Below are 21,913 nucleotides of genomic sequence, written 5' to 3'. Positions count from 1 at the left end.
GATAGAGATCGGAGCCAAGAAAATTTATTTAGAAGGTGACTTGATGATAGTGATTAACACTATTAGAATTAATAAATTTGAAGACTTTAAAATAAGGCATATTTTTAATTGGGTTGATAGTTTAGCCAAGCATGCATCTGAATGTGATGCTTTAATTTGATGTCTTTGGTGAATGGTTCTAACATGGGGCGGTTTCCTCTATGGTTGGTTGTAGTGGATGATTGGGTGATGAGGTTTTTTAGCCCTTTTGGGTGACGTGAATGCTCGAGTGACGTGGTTTTGTGGGTTGCCCTGTTAAACGAGGTGGGGATTAGCCTTTCTGGGTGGTGGATTGTTATGATTGATTGGCATAGAAATTTGAATCCTATATTGTTGGAATTTCAAATTGCAATGATGACTAATCCCAAGGGATGGGATATGAGTGTTGTGGCACGATTTTTGTAGGTAGAGGACTTAAGGGGGTTGCGTAGGATGATCATGTGTTTGAAATCCCCAAATCATTAAAGGTGCATCTCGTCTGAGCTGTCCTTTTAATTTGGGGAGTAAACACCAATTTTTATTTCTGGTGAGAAAGTGTAGAAGGTGTCGGATAGTTTGGTAGCCCAAGCCACATGGTCCGTGGATTTAAATGCATTCTTTCGGAGGTTGTCACCCAAAAGTTTGCCTTATTTCCAAATCTATCGGTGACGACAAGTAAATAAATTCAATCTGCTAACACAATTATGTGTTGTCGTGAGGTCCGATGCAATGAATTTTTTAATTAAGAAAAAGGACATGTTGAGGATGGACATTAATTTTAGATGATATGAAGGGGCAATTTGAGAGGATTTTCCTTGATGGTGATCATTAAACTAGTGGATTTCTAATTAGATTTGTCATTTAAATAAAATAAACACCAATTAATTAATATCCTTACCTTTTCTACATATTTTAAAAAAAAAATCTACTAATCAATTATATAAAACCTTATTATTCAACTCTAAAAAAATTATATAAATATAATTCACGTACATTTCCCCAAAATGGCAGAAACATATAATTAGAATGTAACAATCTAATATATTATTACCTCCTTACCAACCTAGACGATAAGCGAGTGTAGTTAACAGCATAGAGGAACCACCATCCAGCTTGGGGTTTATGTTCCAATGTAATTCATAAAAGAGTAGCAGATGCTAGAACAATCCCTAGACACCAAATTAAGGAAAATAAAGTACCCAGATCTTATCATATTTAAAAAATGATTACAGATCAAAATCTGTTTTTTGAGAATACTAGGAATAACAATATGTAGACTTGTGTTCACATCGAAATCCTCATCAAACGCTTCAAGGGGCTTGAATCATCAGGTGGAAGGAGCAGCAGCAGCTGGAGAAAGAGAAACGCCTTGTGAAACTGGGGCAGCTTTGACTGTAATTTTCAGTTTCATGCCACTTGTACAGTGATCAGCCATTCCGCAGAGGAAACCCAAATCTCCTGTACCACTCAAAAATAACTCATCGTTTCCGCTTTCGTAAACACCCAAGTTCGGTTCTTTAACACAGCCGTCAACTGCTGATCCGGTCACCACAATCACATTATGGGTTTCCTCATCACCACCATAATTGAACACTGCGTTCATCAGACCAGCAGTAAAATAGTTAAACAAGATCATATACGTTGTTAATTAAAAGATTAAAAGCATTGCAGAAAAAGATTTACCGAGTGAGTCTCCAGCAAAGAATTGTTTGCCTGATGCCCACTTTTGATAATCAATATCAAGTGCCCACCCACCATTATCCCCCACTATGTATTGCGTTCCTTCACATAACATGGATGATGAAAGACAAACAAGTACCAGTAGAACAGCCAAACGAACTGCAGAGCTTACCATTGCTTTAAGAGTTTTCTAGATTATTAGAATTTGGGCCAGCAATCTTTGATGGTAATTGATCACACGTATGGACGCTTTATATTATAGCATTGAACCGACGGCAGATACGATTATTCTGCGTAAGTTAAAACAAATTTACCCCATTCCTATGAAGGAAAGATTTAATCGTCTGTTATCAGAATGGCATCGTTCAATAAGACGAATATGCTCCTATATGCTGTCGCTCTACATACGAAAATGGCCGTTTCTGTTTGTTGTATTCTTCAATTCTGTTTGAGGACTTCGAAACAAACGACCAAAACAAAGTCTATCTGCATATATTTACATATGAAATTTGGTCTGAGGTTTGTTGGATTACTTTCACTAACATAGGAATGAAAGCCATGAGTTGTGTGTGTGAAAATATTGAACAGTATCCTCTCATATGCAAAAACGACATGGAGAACAAGTTGAAATTATTTTTCTTGTTTGAATCTTTATGGAAGTATGGCTTATCACCTCCTAGAGAAAAGGAGTTCGCTGACCTTATTGCCCATATATAAAGAAAAGAAATTTTATTAATATAAATGATTGTTTATCAAGCCTTACAAATATTGGTAGGATAAAACTGCTTAGTTTTTATTTATTAGTTTATATTGTTTTTAATTTTAATTTTTTCTTTTGGTATGTTTTTGGGTATGTTATAAATATATTGTTTTAATACTTAAATTAATTTGTTTTCTATTTAAGGTTTAAATTATTATTAAAATGTATTCTATTTCTTAATTTTAAGAGAGTTTGTTATGTATTTTTTGGGTGTTTTCTTATTAGTCAAGGTACACCTCCAATTAATCACAAGAAGCATTTTATAATGGTAATAAAGGGTGAAGTGTAATGACATGAGTGTATTAAAAAAACTATTATCTTTTTATCTTTGTTTTGATAACCATGTATACATCAAAATATAAATATGTAAATATTAGACATAATATTATGAGAAAAAATGCCATGTAGTGCTGAGTACTTGATGCCATAGCAATGTAATAAAAATATTTGTTCTAATTTTTATTTATTATAATTATGAATTATTGTTATTTTAAAATTATATTAGTATAATTATATTTATATAATATTAACTATAACTTTAATAAAATAATATAAATAATTATAATATAATATAAATTTATAGTGAAAAATATTTTTTAAGAGCACAATCCTAATTAAATTTAAAAAACCTATATAATTATAACTATAATAATAAAATTAATCTCAAATTTAATTATTAATTTGTAGTGTAATATTATATTATTCTAATTATATTTATGTAATATTAATTATAGTTCATCTTAATAAAATAACTATTAATAATTGTAAAGGTGAAAATAGACAAATGTTTAATGACTTAATGAATAATAGTTAAATTTATGATTAAAAAATTAGCTTGTTAATGGGCTTGCTTAGGCTAATCTAGAATTCGAGAAGGTGAGGGTGGTGGAGTGGTCCAAGGCAAGGGAAGGATGGTATAAAATTAAATTTGATGGGGCCCCAAAGGGTAACCTAGGACCATCGAGAGATGGATTTGTGGCCTTGCAGACAGAACAGACAATGAAGTTGAGGCTTAGGTGGTTATTGAAGTGTTCAAAATGGGGAAAAAATTGGTCTTCTCAAAAATATATTTTGAAAGAGATTACTTGATTATTATTAATGCAATTAAAAAGGGTTAAATAAATGCCTAGAATTTGAATAAATATATAACATTTGCCAAGCATTTATTAGAATATTTTGAGTAATTTTAAGTTGGGAATGTGATGAGATCAAGGAATGATGTGGTGGACATGCTATCCAAATGGGATATGACTCTTGATGATGGACCACAAATTATGATGAAAGATTTTTGTAATCTTAAGCTTGATCTTTGAGTTGGAATACCATGTCTCCATTTTCAAAAGATATTAATGAAAGGGTGTGGTGGTGAGGTGATGTGAAATGGGTAGCACTTCATTCTCACAATTGATGATGGGTGGCAACTGCATTTTAATATGCAGGCCACATTTTTGTTAATTATGCCAAGGCAACAATTAGCATTTATGGGCAAAGTCATTGAGAAAAGAATGAAAAGTATTTTGAAGTTCAATGAAGATATTTTCATTCATACCATGGAAATCCTTTTGGGTGAATATTTTTTGATGACTAAACATAGATATAGGATGAATATAGACATTATGTCAATGGTGGTGGCATTGGGGTTGGAGGTTGGATGGATGTTAAATGGGTGTTGAAGCGTTTCATGGAAAATGATTGGTTGTATGATCTGCATTCGATGTTGTAAAGGGGAAATTTTAGGGGTAGGGTTTATGCATGTAAAGGTGGCCGAGGACACAGATGAGGAGACTCCTCAACATTTGATGTTGACTATTCATTGGGCATAGGGGATGAACAAGGATGCGCACTAGACAAAAGCGTATATTGATTGGGATTCATTGATTCATTACCTGCAGGTAAAAAAATAAGAGCGAGCTAAAGGAAAGATGAAGGTAAGGTTAGAGGAAGAACCAAAAGCATGATTCATGATAAAAATCTAGTGGGTTAATGGGCCTTTGGAAGCAATGAGGAAGAAATGAATAGAAAAGCACTATTTTTTGTTTAAATCTTATTTATGCAGTTACTTGATTGACTATTATGTGTTTTAAACTGTTAAATTGTATAAATGGGTGTATAGTATAGAATATTGGTAGGCGAAGGTAGGGTTTTAGTTAATGTTTTGTCAGACTATGGACATCATTTTGGAGAAAATTTTGGTTATGATTCTTTATGATGTGGGATATGATACTACAACTTATGTACTTTGTTTTGACTATCAATGAAATACATATAATTACCAACCAATTTTTTAAAAAGTATTACAAAATAGAATAATTTTTAAAAGATATATAAAATATAATTATAAAGAATACATATAATAATTATGTTTTTTTTTCATAGAAATATTTGTAATATCCCTATGATTGGTTTTATTATCTATATTTTGACATCAAGAAAAGAATTATTAAAATTTATATATATATCTTTAGAAAAAATATAATTTTATTTACTATATTATAAATAATTAAAAATAAAATTTTTAATTTAAAATGGACATTTCTTTTTTTAAAATACAAAGAAATCCAAAAGAACCTAAAAAATATATCATTCCTAAAAAATTTCTCCTATAACAACAAATATTTTAAACCAATCATAGTGTATATAAATAATTTTTACAATATCTTCAATTTTAAAATATAAATCTCAACTTTACAAAAAAATCTTGTTTATTTTAAAATAAAAAGATATTTAATATCATATTGATTTCTCTTAAAAATTTTCCACAAGTATGTACTTAAGATATCTATATTAGCTATATTCCCTTCACAAGGTCATACATGTAGCCTATTTCTATAAATTTAAATTTTATTTATTTCAATTCCAACAATTTTTATTTTTTTAATTTTTATTTTTGAAATATAAGAGTTTCTTAGGAAGTGGGAGGGAAAAAAGATGGGTGAGCTACACTAAGGAGAACATGAATGCTAGATTCACTTCTAGATTAAAAAAAGGTTGTATATACCCTAATTCTAAAAAATTATTTATTTAATTTTTAATATTTATTTTTATTAAATAGATGTAGTAATTTGATTTGACCTAGTTGTAAACTTTAAAAATTTTACTATAGAATTCAACACTGTTTACTTTAACATCTTAGATAAAAGTTATTTTATTTGATAGTCTTCCACTTTGTGTTTATAATACATTCCTTGCATGGAACAAATTGAGTTTTAAAGAAGAAAAAAAGAATCATTCAACTAATCAAATAATCATACCCTACTTTAACAAAAACAAACATAATAGTTATATATAATAAAGAAAAAAAAAAATTTATTTTCATAATTCTATAGCTATTAATAATCAAAACTAAATTTAAAGTAAATTAGAAATACAAGGTAATATTTCACGAATTTTTAAATTGCACAAATAACAAAGAAAAATAAAAATAGTAAAATATTTTTTACATTAAAATTAATTAGTCTACTTAATGTTAATTATGTATTAGATTGAATTATGAAAAGAATAAAAGAATAGATATTCACTAATCATTTAGTTATTTTTTACATATTTGCATGATAGGATTGATCCGAAAAGTTTATTATCCTAAATCAAGGCATCTCGTTATTTTTAAGCACTCTAAACTTAATTATCAAAAAATGCATCTCAACTTTGCTCCCAATGTTAATATTAAATGATGTTTGATTTTTGGAAAAATAGAAAAAAACAAATTTAGATAATAGAATTATATTTTGTTTAAAATTAATATTATTGGTTGCTTACTCACATGATTATCTCCTATATAAATATCCTTGAGCACTTGTTTTTTCAAAAGCTCAAATTGATCAACAAATTAAAAGTTAGTCTTTGAAAGTTTTCTTATGAAATGTAAAAATTGGTTGGATTCATAAAAGAGTTCTAATGTCTAGTTACATCTATTGACCAACTTAGTATCTGTATTATGACACATCATGGTACATTTTTGATTGGGGTGATTTTGGCCTTATTTTTGGTAGGTTTTAACTTATAGATTTGTAATTACCATTTTATTGTTTTAGGTTTCATATCTCTAATATATATATGCTTAGTACAGATGGTGTGTGTAGAGATTTATAGATATTGTTAAAATGTAATAATTTTTTCATGTTTTTGGTTGGTGATACTCTTATGGAAGCTTTCTTTGTGATTCTATTATAATCATGATTTACTAAATAATACATTGATCTACTTTGGAATATGATTTTTTTTTTTTCTCAATAGATATCTCCATGTACAACCGTGTTACACTATTTATTATTTATTTCTACTTAAAAAAAATTTCCAACTTTTTTTAATTATGAAAAGATTGAAATTTGTACCATTTTCTCTTACAATAATATAGGAAGCATTCTCACATACCCTACCTCATTCCACAAATTATAGTTTTTTATCTAGTCTTAATTTTATTCTTGTATAATATTAAAGAAAACCAAAATAAATGAATAATTATTTGAGAAAAAAAATCATCATCCCCCCAAAATTTGAAAGATAAGAAAAAAAAGTCACATTGTAATATGATATAACAACACAAACATTAACATGAGTTATAGCCTGACTACACCTCTCAAAATCTCTGTAATAATGCACTGCCACTTATACCATGGCTCAGTACACCCATTTATTTGACATCAAATAAACCTCGTTAATTAAGTGGAAAATCAACTAAACATCACAAAAACTCTTGTCACAAATTCTATTGCCATATTTGAGAAACCATTTCCCAAGAAAGAAGCCAATCGTTGAGACATGTCACCATTCTATTTCCGCTTGCCATATGAGCAAGAAGGGGTCTATGCAAATATAGGACATGTCAAGCCATGCATTTATATGTGATAATGATGAGTTAAATCCATATAGCATGTCAATGAGGCCTTGGTCTATTGGTGAAGTTGAAAGGTTCTTAATGAGTCCATAAGGGATCAAGTCTTGGTTGAATGGATACCTCTTAGTCTTTGAGTCTTATCTGAAAAGGATGAATAGTCCTCCATCAAAAAATAAGTATAGCATAACTCATTATGTATAATCTATCACTATGCAACTCTAATCTCAGTTGCATAGATTAGAGTTTCTTTTAGGACTTAGAAAAAGAAGGTTGAGCTCTACTCATGACCTCTACTACTAATCAAAATCCTAGAGTGCCAACATAGGTAAAACCTAACAAAGAAGTATGACCTCTAATCATGAGATAGCATAACTCACTATGCATTATCTATGCAACTCTAATCTCAGTGGCATAGATAAGAGTTTATTTTAGGACTTCGACAGAAGAAGGTTGAACTCTACTCATGACCTCTACTACTAATCGAAATCCTAGAGTACCGACAAAGGTAGAACCTAACGAACAAGTACAAAACATGTGGTTTTGTGGCAAAATATGAACTTCATCATCTCGTTTAGGTCAAGCGTTTCACCAAATGGTATGTAGCCCAACTAGTACCTAAGGACTACAACTTTTGCGCCCACTAGGCTCCAAACAATGCAATCACACGACGTAGAAAGCAATGCTGTTTCGGTCTTCTCTATGACATTCATTTTGATATTACGTGTCAAACGACTTCGGCGATATTCACCGAGTGGCATCCATTCGACTACCCGCCCGGTTCCAGCTTTATGGCCATTAATTCAAAGAAATAAAGCTATAAATGCTCATGCCAGACTTCATTCCATTCATGTTTCGCTGCAATAAAACTTTCTAATAATTTAAGAAGATCCTATAGACGGAGCTCCATGGCAACGAAACAAATGGTTTCCATTATAGCGCTTGCCTTTGTATTATCAATAATTACAGTCTCGGACATCGTGAATGCTGGAGCACCATTTGTTATTACAGTGGGTGACGAGAAAGGATGGACGGTTGGCTTTGACTACCAAGCGTGGGCACAAAACAAACAATTCTATGTTGGAAACGCACTCGGTATTTTCATCCTCGCCTAAGTTCACTTTTATATATAAACATGCATAGCTCTCTTTTTAGAATTAAGTTATGGAGTCTCAATTTGAATGGACGATATGATAATAATCACCCATTTTGTGTAAATGTGTTTGTGGTGGTGGTCGCAGTGTTCAACTATCCTCAGGGTGATCACAACGTGATAATGGCGGTAAACGCCTCGGCATTCGAGAACTGCTTACATCAACCAAATTGGGGAATTTTGGAAAGCGGTGCTGACAGTTTATTTTTGACAGCCCCTGGGGATATGTGGTTTTTCTGCGGAGTGCAGGAACATTGCGAAATGGGTCAGAAGCTCAAAATAACAGTTACTGAAAGTTATTTTTATAATCCACCTGCACCAGCACCAGAAGCATAATCATCATATAGGAATGGAGCGTTTGGAGAACACTGACCTACTCCAGCTCCATTTCCTGTCTATCATTCAAGGCCTTGCTTAAGCGTTTTTATTAACGTCTCCTTCCGATGTCTTTCTTTGTTTTATGTTTGTTTAGTTAGATGCTTTATAGTGCACACCTATATGAATAGGTTGTCAAATAAGACTTTTATGGTGGAAGGCAAATTTCCAGTTTATTTGAAACTTTAATCAATCAGTTTGAATTCCTAAACGCACTTGAGAAAGGCATCATTCAGTATTTTTCTGATGTGCCAATAAAGATAGCTTACAATGGAGTTATTCAATCAGTTTAAGTCTACAATTGAATTTAAGTTTTATAATTATATTACATTTTATATTATGAGATCGAGATTAAATGCTTAAAGTATTGAATTTTAACTATGAAGAATAATGTTCAACTTTTAAAAGTGGTATTTAAGGTAAAACATAAAGTAATAATTTTGGCATTTCAATTGTTTGATCTTTATTTTATGTCATTTTGTATGGATGATGTAAATATATTTAACAAAATTTAATTCTAACCTTCTTCCACCAGTCACTAGTGTTGGCAATTATTTTCGTTGATGTCAACTAGGTCAAGCAGTTGCAGGTTGTAGAGGATAAGATTGGCAACAAAGAGAGATGTGTTTAATCCAACGAGTTTGATATATCTTGGTTGCAAATAGAAAAATGTTGAAAATCCATTGTTTGGCAGTTTTTCAGCATTGATTGTGTTTCAGTCTGATTGACATCCCTGCATTTCGGTGTGACTTGGTCTATCGCTTTGATTGTTTTTGGGCTATGCAAACACTTTGTGTTATACCGGCATAGTTCAATTTTGGTGTAGTGGTCGTTGTGTCTTTGCCAGGCTCATTGGTGTCCACGTGTTTGCTGCTGATTGAACCCTTCGAGCTACATTATGATCGTATGAGACCCTCCTTCAGGCTTGGATGTGTCTCTCAAGCTATGTGAGTCCTATAGGAAGAAAATAGATTCTTATCGGATTATTGTGCTTTATTGGAAAGGTTGAAGTTTTTTTGTTGTTTGTTCTTACTTTTGGCTGATCTTCGACCTTTGATATGATGTTGTGTTGTGCGGTTGGATGGTTTGCGTGGTCCCCACTTTCTCTTGTGTTAGTTGAAGTTTTGTTGGTAGCATTTGACTGGTACATGTTGGCAGTGACACATTCATCTGGGACCCCACGGTGGTGGATGTGAGCAGTGTTGGTTGGTCAAGCCCACCTCGTCAAATTGTCTGCAGCTATCCTAAGACGACAAAGATAGGAAAGAAGCAACTGTGCGGGGTAAGGAAAACAATGAAGAGCGGAGCACCCTATTATCTCACGGTGTGTTGGATGAGATAAATGTGACCTTGTGGGATAACATTAATGCAAGGGAAAAAACATTCCCTGCTATCCTGCAGCAAGTCAGATGAGAGCGAAGTGGTCATATAGGGTAACACAAGGAGAAGGGAGAGATGTCTCCTGCTATCCTGTGACAATAGAGGGTGAAGGGAAAAGTGTGTGTGCAACATCTAAGATGAAGATATGATGAGGGTCCCTGCTATCTTGTGTCATGCAAGACAAATGCGCAATGGCCCTATGGGGTAAGGAAAGACAAAGAAGGGAGAAGAATTATGTTGTCCCATAGCATGCATAAGGATGGAAAAATGACCCTGTGGGGTAAGATAAAAAAGAGATGGTACATATCTCGCCATCCCACAATGACAAAGTTTGAGGCTGGTATGATCATGGAAGATGATTTTCTCGACACGTTGGCATGCCTATAGAAACACGGATCCACATGGCAGTTGACCGATGTGGACTGAGTGACTTAGATGATGGTTTTGAAGACATGTGGCATCCAGGCTTGAAAAATTCTGATATGCAGAAGTCGGCAATGATGGAGGTAGCTGTCCATCTCTTCGGGGAAGGTTGACAAAGGATAGAGAATGCATTAATGGAATCTCATCTACAAATGGTTGTAGGGCTCGAGGTGATCGACAGGGAGAAGATGAAATCTATTAGACAGATTGAGTTTGCTGAAAATAGCAATCCAAGTATAGAGAATAATAACAAAACAAAGATGTATTTATTGCTAGTAGTCAATCCAAGATAGGCAAGGTAGATCATTTAGTGGCTCAAGAGGATCTTGTAGCAGAGAGGTGGATGCATAAATATTTGAACACAAAGATGAACTAGAGGACTAGAGAGTGTATTTATGATTGGCAGCTATCAGTGTACAAAAGATCTAATCTGTTTGTAGACATAATCTCTTGGAAGCTTGAGGAGATCAAATTTTGAATCTACTTTTGAAGGGAAAACACTAAGTGTACAAGTTGACCAAGAAGAAAAACTAGGTGTGTCGATAGTTGCTATTGCTATTGAATGTGTGAAGAGAATTAAGTCACAGAGAGAGACAAAGAGAAGAAAGAAAAAAGATTAGAAGCGAGAAGTAGAGGCAGAGAGAAGAAGATAAAACAGAAGAAGAACATCAGTAGGCAGAGAAATTCATTCTCAAGGTGTGAGAAGTTGTAAGTGGTACAAAGCACATTTGTAAGAATGTTTTTCATTGTTTTGGAAAAAAAATGATATTAATGTATTTCTCTGAGTGGGTGCTTGGAGCAGGGGTAGGTGCTCCTTGAATAGTTTCTCTAAATTGTCTGGGGTTGGTGCTCAAAAATATCAGGCATTGGTGCTCCTTGGGTTAGTGCCCTAAACATATTGTAATTAGTGATTTTATTGTGAGCCTAGATTGGAGTAGTAGACTCTAGCAGCTATTCTCAGCGACATTTTTCCCACTATGGTTTTTCCTCGTAAATCTTGTGTTATGGATTGATTCTTGTATGTGTGTGTGTGTGTGTTCTCATTTGTATTGTATTCTTAATATCTACACACTTAATTTAATTTTTTTTATAATACACTGATTCACTTGCCCCACCCTTTTAGTGTCCATTTGTGTTCTTCAATTGGTATCGGAGCCCTAGGTTCCCTTATAATAAAGGCTTTCTCTAGCTTGGGTAGATCCTTCTTTGTTAACACAATGGATAGGAATGAATCCTCCTCTAAATCACCTATGTTTGATGGCACTAACTATGCCTTTTGGAAAATAATGATGGAAACCAACCTATCTTTCCTAGGTTTTGATGCTTGGATGTTAGTAAAGAATGTATATATAGTTCCATCCACTCCTCCTACTGATCGTGATGCTAAGAAAGAATATGAGAACAATGCCAAAGATAAGAATGCAATCTTAAGTGGCTTGTCTAATATAGAGTTCATGAAATTCATGCACTGCACATCAACAAAAGCAACATGGGACAAGCTACAAAGTATATATGAAGGAGATTTCAAATTGAAAGAAGCTAAACTCCAAAATCTAAGAGCTCAGTTTGAAAACTTGAAAATGAAGGATGAGGAGAAGATATCTGACTATCTATAAAAAGTGGATAAAATTGTGAGTGCTATAAGAGGATTTGGAGAGGATGTCTCAGATGAAGTTATTGTGAAGAAGGATCTGAGACCATTAACCACAAGGTATGATACAAAAGTCTCTAGTATTAAAAAAGATAAAGATATAAAATCCTTCTTCATGGATGAATTGTTTGGTTCTCTATCATCCTATGAGATGAGGACAGTAAGTGATGAAACTTCAAAGAGAGAGGTTGCCTTCAACTCAACCAAGAAAGGAAAATAATATGTTCCTCTCAAAGAAGATGAAGACTCAGATACTGATGTAGCTAACTTTGTGAGAAAACTCAAAAAGGAATCAGGCAAGTACAAAGGTAAGCTACCCTTCAAGTGCTTCAACTATGGTAAAATAGGACATTTTTCTTCTAAGTGCCCCTATGGTGAGAAAGATGGATATGAGAAGCAAAACAATAGACTTCTGGTAAGGATAAATTGAAGACAACCTACAAGCCAATGAGAAGGAACTTTAGGAAGAAAATCAGTCTCTACACTTTTGAAGATGATGCCATAGATGAAGAGAGTGTCTCTAATGATGATTGCAGTGAAGAAGAAAGAGAGGTTAATCTCTTTATGGCACAAGGAGAACTAGATGATGAGCAAGAAGCTAGTGATGAAGAAGAAGAAGTTGAAGTTGGGGTAGATTTTGAGGGTGAACTCATAAGTGCACTTGAAGAGCTCTGGAAAGTGGGGAAAGAGTATAAAAAAGTATGTGTAGCATCATAAAATTGCGACACTTGCAATTTCAACTACATTTGGGTCTTCACGATGGCGGCACAATGTTGAACCTGAATGGAGATCCCGAAACCTGTTTACGACATCAAAAACTGCATCTTTCTGCACCTTGGCCTGATCCTTCTTGCACCCTACTGTCCCGGGAGGTGGGACCATGGCGCCTAGTGCCCTGGTCCCTGGCCCTATTTTGGGCCTGGTCTCTTGTTGGGCATCGGGTCTTTAAGTTTGCAATTTGGAAAATAATGCTCCTAGGTCGGCCTAAGGTCGGAAAAATCAGTCTCCTAACCCTAATTGACAAGTATATAAACTACATTTCCCCTTTCAGAAAAAGGGGAGGAAAAAACATATGTGTGCAAGAGGCGGAAGCGATAGGCAAACTTTCAAACATTCAAGCATTCCTTCAAGCAATTGAGCATTCTAAGTCTCCATTCAAGGCTAGGTGTTGCATTCAAGACAAGGATTCAACCATTGAAGAGGAGATCACCTACAACATACAACCTACAACATCATTACACCTTCGCATGTAAGAATACAAACATTCTTACAACAAGGTATCAGTACTTGATTACATTACAAACATTTACATTTACAGCATTCTCATTTCTTGGTTAATTCCAAAACCGGGGTTTGACCTGAAGGCAAACCCCTAATCCCTAACCCCCCAATCATCCTCTCTTTTCTGTGTGTAGGTTGCAGGTACGCGGCTGTAATTGAAGATCTGGAATCCTTGTGCAGAGACGAACAGATCCCCCTTCGTTTTGCAGATTTTGTGGAGGACCGTGTGCACTCTGGGCGCCATCGTCCAGTCAACTTTCACTCAAACTTGCAGGACAGCATTGTCTCGACATTTTACTGCTAATTTCAAGTCTGTAGCTTCATCCTGTGTCCCAATCTCCGTGTACAAGCTAATCTTTCTTGCTTTTTCAATCCTTCTATCTACATTCTTTACTAAAGAGGGTATCCTTGCTGTCTCAACCCTTGAAACTCATTTCGAATCTAGTCTTGCATTGTGTGGGATTGGATCTTGTGGGTTTCAACCCCTCTTTTGAATGTAAAGTCTCTCCTAAGTGAAAACCGTCAACCCTAGTGACCTCCTTTCTCTCTCCTTGGAGTGGGGGGAACACCTGGGGTTCGATTTTTGGCTTTACATTTTGGTGAACCCAACGTGAAACATCCTAATTCTGATTATTCATGGTTAGATCTGAAATTTTTTTTGCTTCCTTAATTACATTTCCATGCTTGATCTTTTGCAAATTTTAGAGGTTAATTGCATAAAAACCCTAAATTTTCTTTTTAGTAATTGAGCTTGTGAAATGTTTAATTGTTAATGCTTGTTTCAGATCTACCCTTCTATTGCAAATTGTCAATTCATATTTGTGCTTTAATTCTGAAAATTAAGTGGTTAAGTGTCAAAACCCTAATTTTTAAAACCCTCTTGATTCAACCTTTGACCGATGATTTCACTAATCAAAACACCTCCAAATCGGCTGTAACTTTGGATTCCGCAACAAAATCATAATATCTCCCATCCCTGAAAATTTTGAAAAAAGTTGCAAGGACCGTGTGCACTCTGAGCACCATCATCCCGGACATTTTTTCTGAAATTTCGGGAGCTAGATCTTACTGTATTTTTCTGCTAGAATCCAGAATCTTGGCTGATTTCATCAATTCTAACACTTTCAAAATTAAAGTCAAAGTTGGTCTAGTGATCGCTTGGATTAAGGCTTATAATCATTAAAGAATTGTTGAAATTGAAATTTTGTGTTAAAATTATGTTTCTTACTCTCGTAAATCTGAAAAGTGTGTTGGCATTCATTCAAAGTTTCAGTGCTTTATTCAAATTTCTGCAATTTGTGACTTTTGAAATTAAGTGTTTAATTGCAACAACTTTGATTTCCACTTCCAAAATTGAATTTTGCGTGAAATTGAGTCAACTTTTAAATTTCAAAGCTTGCATTGCTGTTAGTATTCCCTCTAAAATCATAAAATTCAAAATATCAGTTTCCCTCTCTTTTTCAAAATTCAAATTTTGCATTTTTCAACAATCTTGGTAGGGTTCAATTTTGAGATTGCAACTTTAATTTGGCCTATCTACAGATTGTAAAATCACTCAATTTTTTCAAATTAGCTTTAAAATCATCATAACTTTCATCCCTGAAAATTTCGAAAAAAGTTGCGAGGACCGTGTGCACTCCGTTCACCACGGTCCCCGACATTTTTTCTGAAACTTCGGGAGGTTGTCATGATTGCATTTAATAGCTTAAATCTAGGAGATTGGCTGATTTTATTGAAATTTGCTACCTCTAAATTCGAAAATAAATTCAAAATTCAAGATTTCAATTTTCAAGATAACAATTAAAATTAAGTGCTACCCCCTTGGCCCTAATTTTCAATTGTGCCTACCTTTCTTGGAAGTTGTGTTTCCTTCTTCTTTCACAAAGTTCAAATTGGATTATCATTATCTCATTGTTCAATTTCACCATTTTCAAAATTCAAAATTTTCTTTCTCCCTCTAGTGCATGAGTTTTACAACAATAAGCCCTACTTACACTATTCCCATTAGACGAAGCCTTAGAATTAAGTCTTTCCAAGGTTTAATTACCGAGGAGATGGAACCTAATTCGAATGGCCTTTTTAACGAGGACACGGGTAATTCCTCTAATCCTCTTAATGATGAGGAAGCTCTCCATGAGGTTTCTGTAGAACAACTTTCGAAATTGGATAACCAATTTGATGATTTTCAACAATGGATGTCTCAAGAATACCCCAATAGTCCAACTCTTTCATTAATTGAGGGTCTAAAATGTATGGTTCAAAGTGATAAGAATGGAATTGATATTTTGCGTGGTATTGCACATATCGTGGATTCGAATGTGATGCCTATGAAGAGTTGTGCCGAAACTTTAGGTTATACACAACCTCCTACTCAAGTCAATCATTCTATTCCTTTGACAACTTCTATTGCTAGTATACCTACTTTTACATCAAACATAATGACTACTTCAATACAAAACATTCCACCTATGATCACCAGTCATGGGGGCAATCCTTCTTCTACAATCAACCCTCTTCCTTCATTCAATCCGACTGCTTCATTCATTCCTTCAATGAGTGTCCCTATTACATCTCCACAAATGAACATGGCGCAAGGGGGCAATTCATTTAACCATTCCATTCCTCCTTGTAGTGTTCCTTTTTCCCAATCATCTCCTATGACTAACCATCATAGTGTCCCACAACCTTACTCTTAATCATTACCTTCTTTCAATAACATAATACCTCCATCACAATCTAACATGTCTAATATGAACTCTTCGACTGAAGCGACCATTAACAATCTTGCACAAACTGTCTCTTCTTTACAGCAACAAATTGCCTCTATGAATCAATCTAAGTGTAGTGAGCCCACATTTGATGTTGTGAGCCCACTTTTTCTTGACATTGTTAGAGCTATCCCCCCTAAACATGTTGAAATCCCGCAGTTGGAGCTTTATAATGGTAAAGGTGATCCTATAACACATTTTAAGACCTTTCAAACAATATGTACTGATTTTGCTCATGACCCAAGGTTGCTTGCAAAACTGTTTACTAGAACATTAAGAGATAAGGCTCTACAATGGTATTGCTCGTTGCCTTCCTATTCTATTACTTCTTTCCAACAACTTGCAAATGCTTTTATTCAACAATTTCAAAACAATATAGGTCCTAAAGTTACTTTGATTGATTTTAATGCATTGTAAACAAGGTGTCAAAGAAAAAGTGACTGATTTCATTGGTAGATATAAGCATTTGTGTGCTCAAATTTCTTTTCCAGTACCTGACAGTGATATTCAAAGAATCTTTATTTCTAATTTACAAAAAGATATTAGAGAAAATTTTTTGTTTTCTGAGTTTACTTCTTTCCAACAGTTGTGTGCAACTCTTCACAATTATCAACTGACTGTGAGTCAAATGGAACAAGCAAATCCTATGGCTCCGAGTGATAATGGTGATAGTAGTCAACAACCATTTGGGAAGTTTAAACCAAATAGAGAGTTCATTAAGTTCAACGAAAACATCATCAACAACAATGTGAATGCAGCATCAGGTGTGCCTCCTATTTCTATGTTTTTCAAGAAAGAAAGAAAGTTTACTCCTTTGAATGAATCATTGCATAGTATTATGAACAAGTTATTGGAACAAAATGTGCTTACTCTCCCTCCTATAAAGCAAATAGATCCTGCAAAGATTAACTCACCCTATTTTGATAACAAATATTTTTGTCAATTTCATCGTCAACCTGGGCATGATACGAAAAAATGTTTTGCTTTAAAGGGTAAAATTCAAGATTTGATTGATAATAATACTATCTCTGTTTCAGATGTGAATGATAAAGGCAACACATCTGTAGCTCCTCCTAACCAAAATCTTAAGATTTTTACTGATCCATTACCTTCTCATACCTCTAATGTGATTGAGACTAATGATTCCTCTTTATCACCTGATGGTCTTGTGTCTATGACTCCGAATGTGATTAACTTTGTAGAGCAGCAGAAAATCCCTAGAGAACCTTCCATCACATTTGATTCCAGTGAAACTATCAAGGCACCTGATGGTCCTTTATATATAGTTGCAAAAGTCAAGAATACACCTTGCCGTGGAGTGCTTATTGATCCTTCTTGCATGATTAATGTCATTACTGAAGAATTTCTTTTTACTTTGCAATTGAATCAAGTGATCTATGACAAAACAAATGTGGTTGTGAAATTATTTGATGCATTTTCTTCTCCTGCAATTGGTTCTATTACATTACCTATTGAGGTCCATAACAAATCGCTTGATGTGAGACTGGCTATTATTCCGTCATCCAAACAATTTCGTGTGAAGCTAGGCTATCCTTGGCTATCTTCCATGAAAGCTATTGCTTCTCCTATTCAAAAGTGTTTGAAATTTCCCCATAATGGTGAAGTTGTTACTATCAATCATAGTCTCTTTAAACTAGCTGAAAGAACTTCTAGCGTTCCTATTGATTATTTTTGGCCCAAACAATTTCAATCTCTTCCACCGCGAAGTGATCATCTTTTCAAATCTTATCAAAAGTGGAAAAAAGATATGATCCTATCTCTAAGTGAACCTAGAACACCCAAACTTGATATTCCTATCGTTCTTGAGAAGGAAGTTCTTCCTTTGAAAGATAAAACTAATGGTTTTCCTCAAGAAGATTCCCAATCCATCCCTATGGATGTGACTATGTCTATGACTAATAAACTTTCTAAAGGTAGACCTATACCTCCTTGTCATGATGGACTTGGTCTCCTTCCTAAACTAGATATTCCTCCTTTATATGGAGCAGTTCCTCCTCCTTCCTCTTATAGAGAGAAGAGACCTTCCTCTTCTCCTATTGTCCAACCTAAGAGACCACAAACTAAACACCCAAGTGATAAGGATGAGAACATTCCTCCTCCTCAATCTTCTCAACTTCTTACTAAGACTAGATGAAATCGTTTTGCGCGTGAACGCTGACAAAAGCATCGTCTTAGAGCTCGTGCAGTTGCTTTTCAAACTTTGCAATCCCCAAAAACACCTTCAGCTAGTATTATTCCATTTTCTCCTCAGCCGAAAATTGAGCCAAAATCTCCTAAACATAAGATGCATGATGGTTTTGATCCTGTGCGAGTTAAAGATCCTATTTTTATAAATCTTGATGATGATATAGATGAAAATGTTATTCATGATGGAAATGTTACTCCTCTTCATTCTGATAGTGAATATGAATATGTTGATGTTGATAACCATTTATCTAACGAATTTTCTAAAGCACTTATCCTAGCTCCTAGACAAGAACAACATGGCTTGGAACATGAACATAGCCCTTGTTTGGATCTTGTGATAGCTCCATCTGCTGTGTTGGATGTTCCTCCTCTAGCGTGTTTCCTGCCTTCCCGAAATATTGATCAGCAAGATCGGGGGGTAGATGATGTGCTAGACTGGTTCATTAGCATAGCAGACTCTCTCCTCCTCTCTTGATCTCTTTTGTTACTTCTTCTATGTGTTATTCCCATTCTTCTATTTTGTTGTCCTTAGTGTTGTCTACTTGAGGACGATGCAAAGCATTGAGATCTCTTTTGGTCTCTCTCATGTTGACTCAAAAGACACATGTGTTCCCTTCTTCTAGGTGACCTTCCTTGATTGGGGAATGAAGAACAATTATGCATACATACATATGATATACATGAATTATCATACATCATACTGACCCCGAGGAAAGAGAAGTCACCTCGTGCTTTGTGTTTTGTGTCTATTATCCTTGGGTTTATCTCACACTTGGGGGCTAAATCTTTGTGATAACATGCTCCTTTCCCTTCTCATTTCTTATGTTTATCACTACCTTAAAGCAATCACCCCCGATGAGGCGTGTGCGATCGCTTTAACATAGGGGGAATACACTCCGTTCATATATCTTCAAGATACTTGAAAATTTCTAGGCAAACTTAGCTTTGCCTTGAAAATTTTTGGTATTTTTCTTGCATGACTCATAGTGAGGGAACCTTACTACTGATAGTCATGGTTCTCCCTCATGATCTTCCCTTTTACTTTGTCAATCGAAGTCGTAAGATCCTTAGTCCACTGGGGGCTTGGTGTATCTTGCCTCCTTGACGTGGTGAAAGTCTTTCAATGTTGTTTCCTTGTACTTTATCGGAAGTATGGGCGTACGCTTATACTCCCGCTAAAGTGGGGGCTAAATGTAGCATCATAAAATTGTGACACTTGCAATTTCGACTGCATTTGGGTCTTCACGATGGTGGCGCAACGTTGAACCTGAATGGAGATCCCGAAACCTGTTTACGACATCAAAAACTGCATCTTTCTGCACCTTGGCTTGATCCTCCTTGCACCATGCTATCCCGGGAGGTGGGACCATGGCGCCTAGCACCCTGGTCCCTCAAGACCATGGCACCCAGCACCCTAGTCCCTGGCCCTATTTTGGGCCCGGTCTCTTGTTGGGCATCGGGTCTTTAAGTTTGCAATTTGGAAAATAATGCTCCTAGGTCAGCCTAAGGTCGGAAAAATCAGTCTCCTAACCCTAATTAACAAGTATATAAACTACATTTCCCCTTTCAGAAAAAGGGGAGGAAAAAACATATGTGTGCAAGAGGCGGAAGCAATAGGCAAACTTTCAGACATTCAAGCATTCCTTCAAGCAATTGAGCATTCTAAGTCTCCATTCAAGGCTAGGTGTTGCATTCAAGACAAGGATTCAACCATTGAAGAGGAGATCACCTACAACATACAACCTACAACATCATTACACCTTCGCATGTAAGAATACAAACATTCTTACAACAAGGTATCAGTACTTGATTACATTACAAACATTTACATTTACAGCATTCTCATTTCTTGGTTAATTCCAAAACCGGGGTTTGACTTGAAGGCAAACCCCTAATACCTAACCCCCCAATCGTCCTCTCTTTTCTGTGTGTAGGTTGCAGGTACGTGGCTGTAATTGAAGATCTGGAATCCTTGTGCAGAGACGAACAGATCCCCCTTTGTTTCATGGATTTTGCGGAGGATCGTGTGCACTCCGAGCGCCATCGTCTCGTCAACTTTTGCTCAAACTTGCAGGGCAGCATCATCTCGACATTTTACTACTAATTTCAGGTCTGTAGCTTCATCCTGTGTCCCAATCTCCGTCTACAAGCTAATCTTTCTTTCTTTTTCAATCCTTCTATCTACATTCTTTACAAAAGAGGGTATCCTTGCTGTCTCAACCCTTGAAACTCATTTAGAATTCAGTCTTGCATTGTGTGGGATTGGATCTTGTGGGTTTCAACCCCTCTTTTGAATGTAAAGTCTCTCCTAAGTGAAAACCATCAACCCTAGTGACCTCCTTTCTCTCTCCTTAGAGTGGGGGGAACACCTGGGGTTCGATTTTCCGCTTTACAGTATGTTGCTACTAAAGAACAAAGAAGATTGAATAAAGGTATTGAGGAATCTGAGAAAAATATTTTAGACCTGAGATCACAATTGGATGAAGCTAAGAGAATGTGTGAGGTAACTAAATCTGATTTAGAGAATAAGGAGAAGGAGCATCAAAATATGGAGGAAAAAATTGTGAATCCCAGAAAAGAACTTTAAAACTGCAAAGATGAACTCAAGGTGAGAATCAAGTATGAGGGTAGCACTGATGCATTCAATAAAATGTTGAGAAAACAAAAGCACTCCAAAGATATAGAAGGTGTTGGATTTGATGTTGGTCAATGCTCTAAAGGTGAGGACTCATCCAGTAAAGAAATACACTTTACCTCATCAAGTGAAAATAGAAACAAACAAACTTTTGCAGTCAACAAACCCACTGAGAGGAAGTCATATGCTGCTACTACAAAGAACAAACATGAGAATCCAAAACGAAAAGCTAAGGTAGATGCTGGAGGCTTCACAAAAGGCCAGGGACTCAAGGAAGTATTCAAGAAGACCGAGTTATGCTATTTCAAGGAGACCAATGAGAAACACATTCAACAATAATTGGTATTTAACCCAATTCCATGGCTACTGATATAAATGTCTCCTCCTAGTTATGAGAATAAGAATCCTTTTGCTACTCTTAGAAATTTTGATATTATTTGTTATCATTGCAATGGTACTGGTCATAGAAGTTATTAGTGTAGCTAACAAGTGTCTCATTCCTATAACAATTTACCAAGTTCATCATTCAATTGGAATGTTAAATGTTATCATTGTCAAAACTTAGGTCATATAGTGAAGGATTGTAAACTTAGAGTAGCTAAACAAAAGAAGAAAATGTCACCTTTGAAATCAAAGACAAAATCAGATCAGAATGTGACAGTAGAGAAGAAGAAAAAAATAAACAAGTTTGGATGGAAAAGGATAGAAATGAGTCAAGATTGATTGTCCAAATTGCCCTACATGCAGAAA

At 35.0% G+C, this 21,913-nt stretch overlaps 2 protein-coding genes across 2 annotated transcripts; one reads left to right on the top strand and one right to left on the bottom strand.

Moving 5' to 3' along the window:
- Positions 1-1,345: 1,345 nt before the first annotated feature.
- LOC131069282 (basic blue protein-like) lies at positions 1,346-1,873 on the bottom strand. Its single transcript, XM_058004644.1, has 2 exons — positions 1,702-1,873; positions 1,346-1,611 (listed from the first exon to the last, which is right to left on the bottom strand). The coding sequence occupies exons 1-2, from the start codon at positions 1,871-1,873 to the stop codon at positions 1,346-1,348; spliced, it is 438 nt and encodes a 145-aa protein (XP_057860627.1).
- Positions 1,874-8,197: 6,324 nt separating this feature from the next.
- Positions 8,198-8,778, top strand: LOC131069280 (mavicyanin-like). Its single transcript, XM_058004643.1, has 2 exons — positions 8,198-8,384; positions 8,531-8,778. Exons 1-2 carry the CDS (start codon positions 8,198-8,200, stop codon positions 8,776-8,778), a joined length of 435 nt encoding a protein of 144 aa, XP_057860626.1.
- The last annotated feature ends 13,135 nt before the right edge of the window (positions 8,779-21,913 follow it).

This window comes from Cryptomeria japonica, unplaced genomic scaffold, assembly GCF_030272615.1.
Source record: "Cryptomeria japonica unplaced genomic scaffold, Sugi_1.0 HiC_scaffold_516, whole genome shotgun sequence".
NCBI lineage: Eukaryota > Viridiplantae > Streptophyta > Pinopsida > Cupressales > Cupressaceae > Cryptomeria > Cryptomeria japonica.
The sequence above is the reverse complement of the archived record's forward strand: the minus strand, read 5'-3'. Positions and strand labels throughout refer to the sequence as shown.

Coding starts and splice junctions, on each gene's coding strand:
- LOC131069282 (XM_058004644.1), bottom strand. CDS start 1,873: ATGGTAAGCTCTGCAGTTCGTTTGGCTGTTCTACTGGTACTTGTTTGT. Junction 1,612..1,701: donor CTTTGCTGGAGACTCACTCG/GTAAATCTTTTT, acceptor TGATGAACGCAG/TGTTCAATTATGGTGGTGAT.
- LOC131069280 (XM_058004643.1), top strand. CDS start 8,198: ATGGCAACGAAACAAATGGTTTCCATTATAGCGCTTGCCTTTGTATTA. Junction 8,385..8,530: donor CTATGTTGGAAACGCACTCG/GTATTTTCATCC, acceptor TGGTGGTCGCAG/TGTTCAACTATCCTCAGGGT.